Source organism: Fukomys damarensis, unplaced genomic scaffold (assembly GCF_012274545.1).
Source record: "Fukomys damarensis isolate Sample0158 unplaced genomic scaffold, DMR_v1.0_HiC HiC_scaffold_8, whole genome shotgun sequence".
Taxonomy (NCBI): domain Eukaryota; kingdom Metazoa; phylum Chordata; class Mammalia; order Rodentia; family Bathyergidae; genus Fukomys; species Fukomys damarensis.
Genome location: NW_022900920.1, coordinates 32,604,251 through 32,616,051, shown reverse-complemented (window position 1 = coordinate 32,616,051; position 11,801 = coordinate 32,604,251). Strand labels below are relative to the sequence as shown.

General features: G+C 40.2%; 2 protein-coding genes across 2 annotated transcripts in view; both read right to left on the bottom strand.

The window, feature by feature from the left end:
• Window positions 1–561, bottom strand: part of Npm3 (nucleophosmin/nucleoplasmin 3) — a 2,237-nt gene extending 1,676 nt beyond the window's left edge. Inside the window, exon 1 of the mRNA XM_010626503.1 lies at window positions 511–561. Within this exon, the coding sequence (XP_010624805.1) occupies window positions 511–561 (51 nt within the window). The remainder of the gene's footprint in view (window positions 1–510) is intronic.
• Window positions 562–1,662: 1,101 nt separating this feature from the next.
• The window catches only part of Oga (O-GlcNAcase), a gene marked incomplete at its 5' end in the record, with an annotated part of 33,696 nt that continues 23,557 nt past the window's right edge, over window positions 1,663–11,801 (bottom strand). Inside the window, 2 exons of the mRNA XM_010626504.1 lie at window positions 1,663–3,073; window positions 5,035–5,194. Coding sequence (XP_010624806.1) covers window positions 2,937–3,073; window positions 5,035–5,194 — 297 coding nt within the window. The remainder of the gene's footprint in view (window positions 3,074–5,034; window positions 5,195–11,801) is intronic.

Below are 11,801 nucleotides of genomic sequence, written 5' to 3'. Positions count from 1 at the left end.
CGCCCCCGCGCCGAACCGGGGCAGCTTCCGGCCCCGCCCCTTAAAGGGACCGCCCCTGGGGCCCACACGGTTTCTGGAAGACGGCGGAGGTCTGGGGTGGGGGGGCGGCTCAGTCGCACCAAGCCTGCCTCGCCCGCGCAAGGTCCTGAGTTTGAGCCCCCGTACTAACAACCACCACCAAAAAGAGCCGTGTAGATTGGGACTTATTATTAACGTTTTTATCCCACGGCCAAGTGGGTTCACATTTTCCCCAGCTTATTGCAGCCTCTATAGTTTCCGCCCCAGGACGTTCTCGTCAAAAGGGGTATAAATACAAAAGTGTACTTAATTTCCTCTTCCAGTCTTCCAAGACAGGCCTCAGAGTAGCCTTATTCCATCGCCCGTTGGCACCCTTCTCCCGTCATAGCAAGGGCCACAGTGAGGTTGCGCTTGGTAAGAAGAATCGTGCTCCGCCGGGTTTGCCTCTGTGGGGCCTGCAGCAGGTTTTGGGCTCCACGCTCTTCCCCGCACCTGCTTTCTGGCGTCAATGATCCTGACCCCGCACCAACACACAGGGTGCATCTTCGTCAGCCTTCAGAGGGCAGGGTCTGGCGCTTGCAGACAGCTAGGACTGTGGGACTCAACTGCTGCTGCTGGCAGATCTTTTGGGCCCCTAATTCCCAATCAGCCCTTCTAAGAACATTCTTGTGTTTTAAAATCTTTTATATTTCCCACCATTTAGGTTTTTTTCCCTAATCTGTCCGCTTCTAACTACAGAATCAGGCAAACCGCACTCCGTTAGATGACAAGTTTTCAGTGTGACTGCCCTATTTTAGTCGCAGGTTGTAACCTGAAAAGGGAAGCTTAGCTAAAAACTAGTCTGTTTTTCTTAGCTTTTGCCTGGCCTTGAGGAAATCCGGAAGAAGTATCTTTACTGGGGGTAGGAGTAGGGGAGAACTGCCTTCAAGATCTACTCTAACTTCACAGGGGAGGCTTAGAGACCAGAGAAAATGTAGAGGGTAGACTGGAAGCAGATGCACGCAGTACAACACCATACACATTCACTTCAAGTTTTATTTTGCCTCTTTACATGGTCTTCGGATAGTTTTACAGTTCGTATTCTACAGGAACTGAGCTGTGATCTAAACAATGAAATGTCATTCCAACCTTAATAAATACTCAACCATGGAAGACAGCATAGCACTTTACAATCCTAGAGTGATGAAGATATAAGTACAGACCTGGACATCTGTTCCACATTTTAATATATGTGATCAGAAGACCAGTCAAAGTAATTAAAAGCCAAGATAAAACCAAAAGGAACTTGTTTAAAAATCCTGATTCCACATGATATCGACCCCAAAATCCTCCAGATAAAATAATCCTGTGATAAGTAGTCTACTAGTACTTGAGATATATTAAAAAAGAAAACAGTAACATCCAACTGTCTTAAACATTACCTAGTAGGGATCTTTCCTTCACCTCAGCCCTCAAAAATGCAAACATGGTTTCAGCTTTACAACACACCACATCCCACCAGTTTAAAGACTTCTAAGAACCACGAGTTCTCCTTTCTCCTCACCCACTCCCCACACTCATAGACCTTGAAAGTCACTAGGTACATTGCTCTAAGACTGTCTCAAAGTCCACACTAGTGGAGTTCTACAAAGGAAAACAGTTTGATTTTCCTTCTAGTTCTTCACACAACTCAAAGACAGATGATGCAAAACTGTAGCAAGATAACAATACACTGATACAAATCTAGGGAGAAGTCAGCCAGCCATGATGAAAAAAATGAATCCTGCAGATTACCCACTAGCCTCATGCTCAAAACCCTTAAAAACACCAAATCTAAATTAAAATATATGAAGCTTTCAGAATCTGTGATTGAAGAAGAAATGGGTAACCTAGTGTGCTCATCCTTTCAAAAATTAGATAAAACATGCAAGAACTAAAGACTGATTTAGTTAAACCAGTAGTAACAGGTGTTGAGATTAAAGGACACCTGATCCAAGAGCAAATGAGACCAGCCAGTTCCGTACCCTACCTGACAATGTCCAGACTAACACTTCACACTGATCTGCTATGGAAGTTAATTTTCAGAAGCAACTTCACTTTGCAACAGATTGAGTCCTATGAAGTTAGGCTCTCGTACCCAAAATGGTCATGGCCTATATCCCTAATGTTGGGACACATTAAAAAATAAAGCTTCTCAAGAAGGAGAGAAAAAAAGAAAAAAACCTACCTTCCTCTAATTTACATTATTCAAAGTGCCATCCTGAACCAACACCTTTTCATTTTATAAAGAAAAAAATTACAAATATGGGCAACAAAAGATAAGCAGGTTACAGCTAGTTTATATACACAGAAATTTACAAATTTATCAATTTTAGGCTTTTGCTAAAAACACCTGCACTGTCCCTACAAAGCACAACATGCCCAAGCCAATGGTTGCGACAGTAGACAGCTGGCCATGGCTTTACAAAAAGAAACAAATTGCCCCAAATTGAAAACATTTATTTAGCTTAAACTACTTGGAACATCCAACCTGAAGTCTGAGTCTTTCATCACTGTCATGTCTACAAAGAATGAGACATTTATTAAACCAAGTCATTGTGATTCCTTAGGTGACAAATCCAACCACACTGGATGCAGAAAATACTGCTGACTACATTTATTCAAGACCCTTCTCCCTATAGAAGCCCACGTAAGAGGTCTTTGCACCCAAGATGAAACACAAGACCCAAAGAGGAACCCAAATCTGTTTTATACAGGACTTGCACCAATACTATCTTCTTCCAACCAGCAGCGGTTTCAGTGTGATGGGTGATCTTTACAGTCTTCTGTTTCTACTTCAACTGGCTGATTTGTTGCTGCTCCAGATGCTGAGCTGTCTGAAGACCCCAACTACCAACCACAGATGGTGTTAAGACTGACAGTTCACAGGCCAACAAATGTCACAGGCTCCGACCAAGTATAACCACATCCTTTGGAAATCCTTCCATCTTTGCAATTTCAAAACAGCCTAACTTGCTGTAAAACTCCAGAATTCTTTTATCATCTGGTCTCACTTCACAGAAAGCCCCCCGGGAACCTACAAATAAAAACATTCAAAACATAAATGTCAATTTGAATTATAACTATGAATAATTTTAATATATTTAATAGGGCCTTGTCTTTAAATTTTATGCCCCAATTTAAAAAATTCTTAATATTCAACAATGAAAAAAATTCAAAATGATTGAAATTCTTCCCCCAAAAGAAAATCTTTTGGGGAAGAAGGTACAAGCAAACTCAAGGTACCTGGGCGTGGTGGCGCACACCTGTAATTCCAGCACTCGGGAGGCTGAGGCAGAAGTATTGCTGTGAGTTCGAGACCAGCGTGGGCTACACAGTGAGTTTCAGGTCAGTCTCAACTATATAGTGAGACCCTGTCTCAAAATCCAAAAACAAAACAAACAAACAAAAAAAAACCCTCAAGGTAAAAAATAAAACCAAGACTTGTCATATAAAGGTACAAAATCCCAATGATGAATTTAACTATACTACCTAAAAAGTACCAATAAACTCAATGGGGGAAAAAAATCAAAAAGAAAACTCAAGGTAAAGCACATATCTGCTAAAAAAAAAAAATACAAAGTACTTTTTAGTGACCTACAGGGTACAGCCTATGTCACAGATCATATAGCCAGAACGTTATATATTCTGAGACAAATCTCACTTATTTGTTGTGATTTGGTTCCAATTACTGCACGACGTTAAGAATTATCTTTTCTAGCCAGGTGTGGTAGAGCACACCTGTAACCCCAGCCCTCAGGAGGCTGAGGTAGGAGGAGTATGCAGCAAGTTCAAGGCCAGCCTGGGCTACACAGTGAGTTCAAAGCCAGCATGAACTATAAGCAAAAACCCTGTCTCACCTCTTCCCCTCAAGTTATCTTTTCTAGTTGGGCATGGTGGCACACAGCTGTAATCCCAGAATTCTGGAAAGCTGATGCAGGAGGATTACACGTTCCAGTCCAGGTCTGGCGAGACCCTGTCTCAAAACATTAAAAAAAAAAAAAAAAAAAAAGGAAGGCTCTGAGTTCAATCCCAAAGCAAAAACAAAAAGGGGGGAAAAAAAAAGAAAAGAAAAAGAAATCTTTCCTTTAAAGTTATTTGAATTACTGGGGCTGGGGATTTAGCTCAGCGGTTCGGTGGCCTGCCTTGCAAGCGCAAGGATCCGAGTTCAATCCCCAAAAAAGTTATTTAAATTATTCTATCAAAGGAAATACAACTTAAATGAGGAAAGATCCAACAGTAAATTCTAATAAAGGCTTGGCAAACTACTTAGTTTTGTGGGCCTGAGAATGTAAAAAAAAAATTTTTGTAACATTTTTAAAAGGTTGTTTAAAAAGAGAACATGTTAAGAAGACCATATGTAGACCTTAAAGAATGAAATATTTACTATCTGTCCCTTTATAGAAAGGGTTTTTATAGCACTAGTATGAAAGCAAAGTATTTTTGAAGACTGAGTTCAGATAAACTCTTAAATATTACATTCCTGAAAGAAGTTTCTTCCTGGACTCACTCTTTCTTTCTTTCCCCCACCCCCCACCTATTTCTTGAGTTTTCTACCTCTTGAGAGAAGGGAGCACTAAAAACTACCCATACCCCCACAACTTAAATTGCCCAAGCTGGCCTCTTAACTTGCAATTCTTCTGCCTCAGCCTCCCAAGAAGCTGGGGATAAAGGCGTGCAGCCCCACACCTAATCAGAGCATTTTTAAATAATTTATACACATTAAATTCTTACAACACTAATTCTTACAACACTAATAATTCTTACAACACTAATTCTTACAACACTAATAATTCAGAAAACAAGACATACATAAGTTGGGCAAAGAAAAATCACTTAAGGCCAAAGTTTGAAGGCAGCCTCTTACTGTGTAAGAGACTCACACACACACACACACACATCTAAACCATAATTTACTTCTTTGCTTTTTTTCAGCCAAAATACAGTCCCTACCCTTTCCTGGCTCAAACAATGCCAACTCCATAAATACATACTCACCATTAGCCTTCAAGGAAGACAGGAGGCAAGCCATCATGCTTTTAGCCACACTTGGATCAGTTACTTTTTTGTGAATATCCATCTTTATCAGAGAAGGGAAATTGGCAAGGAATGTTTCCGGCAATACTTCCTGTTCTTCGTGGAAACTCAACATTATTTTCTGAAAAAAAATTAGAATTTTTTGAATTTTTGAGTCACACATTATAGCATATATCCACATTCGGTAACTCAGTAACAGGAAACGTCAGAAGCAATATTTAGCAACTCTTTCAAACATTAAATAATTACCAAAAAATTTATTACCATGTGACTCTAGCTGAACTATTTGCACTTTTGGTAAGTGTATCTAGGGGATGTGATGCTCTATGCTCAGTGGGACAGCACTTGGCCAGCATGTACTAGGTCCTGGGTTCAATCCCCAACCACACAAGAAAAGGCATGCATGCAATGTGGTAAACTGGACTGAATCCAGAACAAAGGATACTAGTGGAAGAAATAGTAAAGTTTGGAATTTATTAATATTTATGTAGCAACGATGGTTTTAGATTTGATAAATGTGGAAAATAGGTAAGGGTTACACAGGAGTTCTGTATTTACTCTGTAAATTCTTTACAAATCTAAAATTATTTAAATTATTAAAAAATTTGAAACTTTGGAGCCAAGTGTTGTGGCACAGGCCAGCAATCCCAGCAACCAGCAGTCTGAGGCAGGAGGAGCACCACAAGGCCAACTTTAACTACATAGTGGGGCCCTTTACTCAAAAACAGAAAAATAATCAAAAGTGCTTGATAAGTATGCATAAGGGCCTAGATTCAATCCCCGGCATCATTAAAAAAATGAATAAATAAAAGCTTGCATGATGGGTGTAGTAATCTCAGTTACTTGGCAGATTGAAGAATGAAAAGTACAAGTTTGAGGCCACCTAGGTAATTTATCAAGACCCTGTCTCAAAATAAAGAGCTGGTAATGTAGCTCAGGTGCAGAAAACCCCTGGTTCCTGATTTCAATCCCCTGTACTGTAAGGGGAAAAAAATGCCTGCAACAGATCCACTGTCCCATTTTTATTTTCACACTGTAAAAACTGTCAGATGTGGAGCACCAACATAGCAGCAGCTCAGTCACCAGCAAGCCACAGCATCTGTGTAACTCCAAGTAAATGAGGCCACACCAGACCAGCTGTACTGCACACAGCCACTGAGCTAATGACAGGTGAAAAGCAGTACTTAAAAGTATCAAGAGAAGGGCCGCAGATGTAGCTCAGTGGTGCCACCACCTGCCTTGCAAACACAAGGTCCTGAGTTCAATCCCCAGTACCAAATAAAAAAAACTAAACTAGGGATTTAGCTCAGTGACTTATACAAACCTATAAAGAGAATGTGTGTGCTCTGGAGTGGGGAAGAGAAGTAGAGAATCAGGAACATGAGAAAAAAAAATATGATGTTATAAATGACAGTCCAAATACACACTGAAAAATATTTACTGTGCCTAGAAATTATACTCAAGAAAACATTTAGGGCCATGAATTTAGCTCAGTGGAGCTGCCTCTGCCTGGCAAGTGCAAGAACCCAAATTTGATCCCTGGTACCAAATAAATAAATATATATGCACACAGTTTATGTAATGAAAATCATAAACTGACTACCATGAAGCACAACACTTTTCTACAGAAAATTCATTAAAATTGAGACAGGACAGACACACCAAGAACGACTTCCCCTGGAAAGCAGATGCAGAGAATTCATAGTTGATTATAATGTAAAATGTATCACTAATAAGGCAAGTTGGCCTCCTTACAAGCAACAAACTTAAGTTTTTCAAATGAAAACCTAAACCTGCCCCGAGAACAAAACATAGTGTTCTTTAGCTAGTAGCTTTTTTTCCTGTTTGTTTTTTTCCTTCCCCAGTACTGGGAATTGAACTCAGGACCTTGTACTTGCCAGGCAGGTGCGGTGCCACTGAGCTACATCCCCAGCCCATTTCGCCTTCTCAGATCTCACTTTATATCCGAAGCTGCCTTGAACTCTTGGTGATTCTCCTGCCTCAGCCTTCCGAGTGCTAGGATTATAAGCATGCACCACCGCACCCAGTAGTCCGGTGCTTTAAAAAAAGGAAAGAGCTCACTGGGCATGGTGGCACACTTGTGAGGCAGAGGCAGGAGGATCGCTGTGAGTTTGAGACCAGCCTGGTCTACACAGTCAGTCTCAACCAGGTCAGTCTCAACTATATAGTGAGACCCTGTCTCAACCCCCACCCAAAAAAAGTTAAAGGAAAGAGCTGAATGTGGTGGGACATGCCTATAACCCAGCATTTGGGAAGCTTGAATTTGAGATCAGCCTATGCTACCAAAGACAGGCTAACCTGAGCTAACTAGCAAGTTTCTGTCTCAAACAGGAAGTTTCTTCAGTTGTCAGTTTCCACCTTAAGAAATAAAGATGATTCTCAACTTACGGTGGGGTTTTAATGGGGCTGTAAATTGAAAATACTGCAGTTGCTGTCAAAACTGCATGTAATCCATTCACAGTAACTTCAAAAAAAAGAAAAAGAAAAAGAAAAAGAAAAAGAAAAAGAAAAAGAAAAAGAAAAAGAAAAAGAAAAAGAAAAAGAAAAAGAAAAAGAAAAAGAAAAAGAAAAAGAAAAAGAAAAAGAAAAAGAAAAAGAAAAAGAAAAAGAAAAAGAAAAAGAAAAAGAAAAAGAAAGAAAAGAACCTAGGGATCTCTGTAACTAAGAAGGCTTAAAGTCTCTACAATGAAAATTTCAGAACATTGAAGACACCAGAAGCTGGAAAGACCTCTCATGTTCACAGATTGGCAGAATATTGTTAAATGGCTATACTACCAAAAGCAATTCAGACTCCATGCAATCCCCCCCATCAAAATACCAATGATGAAATTCTGCACAGAACTAGAAAAGGACAATTCTAAAATTCATCAAGACCCACACAAAAGACCCGAAATAGCCAGCAAGGCTGGAAGCATCACAATACCTGCTTTAAAATTGTATTACGAAGCCATAATAACAAAAACAGCAATGGTATTGGGACAAAAATAGACACAGAGGAAACCAATGGAACAGAATAGAGGGGAAAAAAAGCAAATTCATTTGACTACAGCCATTTGATTCTGGACAAAGGAGCCAAAAGTATTTGTTGGAGAAAAGACAGCCTCTTCAGTAAATGATGCTGCAAGTGGATAGCCACTTGCAGCCGTCTGAAATTAGATCCCTGTTTCTCACCAAAGACAAAAATAAATAGATCAAAGATCTAGGTATAAGACCTGAAACTTTGAAACTGCTAAAACAAAACACAAGATGACCAAGTACAGAATCGTGCAAACACTTCCCAATTAGGACTCCAATAATGGGAAGTAACAGCAAGAATTAATAAACAGGACAAAATCTGTATTTACATTTTTTTTTTTTTTTTGGTACTGGGAATCGAACTTGGGTCCTTGTGCTTGCGAGGCAGGCGGTGGCACCACTGAGCTAAATCCTGGGCTCTAAACTTTGTGTATTTACATTTTTTTTTTTTAAAAAACAGGATAAAGTCTGAATGGCAAGGAAAACCAACAGAGTGAAGAGACAGCCCACAGAATGGCAGACAATCTTTACCAGCTACTTTTTTTTTTTTTTTTTACCAGGAATTGAACTCGGGTCCTTGAACTTACTTGCAAGGCAGGTGACAGAACCAATGAGCATAACAAACTTCACACCGAAAAAAAAAAAAAGAAAAAAAAAATCAAATAAACTGGTAGTACACACCTGTAATCCCAGCACTTGGGAGGCTGAGGCAGGAGGATCACTGTGAGAGACCAGCCTGGGCTACATAGTGAGTTCCAGGTCAGTCTCCACTACACAGTGAGACCCTGCCTCAAAAATAAAATACAGGGACAAGGGGAAAAAATGAGAACCAAGACCTGTCATGTAGAGGTACAAGATCCCAACAATGAATGTAACTGTACCGTATCCCTAAAACGTACCAATAAACTCAATTAAAGCTGAAAAGAAAGAAAGAAAGAGAGAAAGAGAGAGAGAGAGAGAGAGAGAGAGAGAGAGTTTTGAAAGCCCAGTTAATAAATGGACAAAAGAAATGAACATACACTTCTCAAAAGAAGTACAAGGGGCCAGGAAGTCTATGATGGTATGCTCAACAAGTTTAGCTACCAGCGAAAGGCAAATCAAACAACACTGAAAATTTCATCTCACCTCAGTGTGAAGGCGCCTCAAAACAAGAGCTACCATTTGACTCAGCTAAATTACTCCTTGGTTATATACCATAAGGAATTAAAGTCAACATGCACACCTGTGTTTCCTCTGGCACAATATGCAACAGAATATGCAATAGTCAAGCTATGGAACCAGCTAAGGTGGCTACTAAGATGAAGAGATCAAGAAAAAATGTATACAAAGATAATGGAGTATTATTCAGCCATAAAAAAACAAAATTTTGGAATTAGCAGAAAAATGGATGGATCTGGAAATTGTCATGCTGAACAAAATAAGCCAGACTCAAACAATTTATATTTGCCCTAACATGTGGAATCTAAAAATACATTTACAGTTGAAACTCCCCACAAATGTGAACTAAGGGAAGGGGGTAAGGCAAGGGGGAAAATGGAAAGGATGATTAAAATGTTATATGCATGTATAAATCTGTCAAAACAAAACCCACTAATCTTTATAACCAATATGCACTAATTAGAAATGTGGAAGAAATTTAAGTTTTAAGAAAAGCTTAAAATGAGTCAATATGGCTTAAGCTAATTTAAAAAAACATTTAATACATCTAACCTGCTGAATATCATCCATCATAATTTATCAACACAGTAGTCACTCTCTGTATCAGTGGGCCCCACATCCACAAATTTATGTGAATCAAAACTATTTGGGGCCAGGCGTGGTGGTGCACGCCTGTAATCCCAGCACTCGGGAGGCTGAGGCAGGAGGATCGCTGTGAGTTCAAGACCAGCCTGAGCTACATAGGGAGTTCCAGGTCAGTCTCAACTACATAGTGAGACCCTGTCTCAAAAAAACAAAACAAAAAAAAGTTTATTTGGGGCCAGGATTGGTGGTATAATCCCAGCACTCTGGAAGGCTGAAGCAGGAGGATCTAAAGTTCAAGCTCAGCCTGGGCAACTTAGACCCTGTCTCAAAATAAAAAAGGGCTGGGGGATGGCTGAGTATGAAGGTCCTGGATTCAATTCCCAGTACTGAGAAAAAAATAAAGGGGGATGCATCTGTACACAGTACATAATGTTTCCCTTGTCACTACTCCTTAAGCTATCACAGCCTAACAGTGTAGCATTTACATTATACTGTGAAAGTGACACAGAAGTTCGTGGGAGGTGTGTGTACACTATACCATTTCATTTAAGGGACATGACCATCCTCAGATTTTGGTATCCCCCAGGGCTCGGAGCAGTCCTGGAACTGCAGGTACTGATGGTGACCACTACCGTAGACTACAGTATCACTTTTCTCCCTTCCTGCTCAGGCAGCTGACTGCAAGCTGCGGCTCTCTGGTGCCGCCCAACAACACAAGAAGAGTTTCTGCTACACAATGCTAGCCAAGAGAAAAATTCAAAGTTCAAAACTGGAAGCATTCTACTGAGTATGTACTATTTTTGCTTTGTGAAGCTGAAAAACTCAAGTGAAATATAAAGTTGGGAGCCATCTGTGCTACAACAGTGCCCCCAAATCAAAACCTTACCTAAACCACAACAATGGAAAATGTCACACTGAGAATAAAATCAACCTGTGGGCTGGGGAGAGTAGCTCAGTGGCAGACCCTGGGTTCCACCCCAGCACTCCGAAATAGAGAGGGGATGTACACTCCTTAGTAAAAACCTGCACAAGCCTAGAGTAAATGCCAAGTGTGTCAGCAAGGCCTATTAGTCTCCAGTCTGACAGCCAGCCAGTCAATGAAACAGACACACAGACGGCACAGCTGGAAATGGAAGACAAAGTCATAATTTTAAAATTCGTATGCTCTAGATGTGCTACTTTACTCCAAACCTGATTTACATACTAGGAATATATTATCAGAAAACTGTAAATTGTGTTCTATACTCTAACTACTACACAACGTATTCTTTCATTTTTCTTTTACTTTGGGGGGCGGGGATTAAATCCAAGGCTGCACACAAAGTAAGCTATTCCCCCAGGTTTTCCCAGCTTTCCCATTTATTATACATAAAGTAACTGGTACATGTACACCATGTATGTACTTTTGTTTTTAAGCTAAATTTCCAATGGTTTGTTTTTGTAGTACTGTGGACTGAGTCACAAAATTATCCCAGCCCGTTAAATCTTTGAGACAGGACCTCACTAAATTGCCACAGATGGCCTCAAAGTGCAGACATTTGTGTTTGAGTAAGCTGAGATTACAGGTGGGTACCACTGTACCTGACCAATAGTTGTTTTAACCTATCAAATGGAGATGGGTGGTGGAAACACTGGTTTTAAGAAAATAAACCCTTTCTCCATTAGTGGCATGCTCATGTAGCTCTCTGTTTGGCTGTTTTAACAAAAAAATCCATGTACACATTTTTTTTGGTAGTGGAGATTAAACCTAGGGCCTTTGTGCCTGCTTTACCACTAAATTCCTAGGAACCCAGGGCCTCCCTATTTGAGGCTGGTCTCATTACCCTCCCACCTCAGCCTCTGGAGTAGCTGGGATTACAGAAGTGGGATTACAGGCATTACTACATGAGCATGTGCCCATTTGCAAACTTTTTCTGAATTCTTTTTTTTTTTTTTTTTTTTTTTTTTGT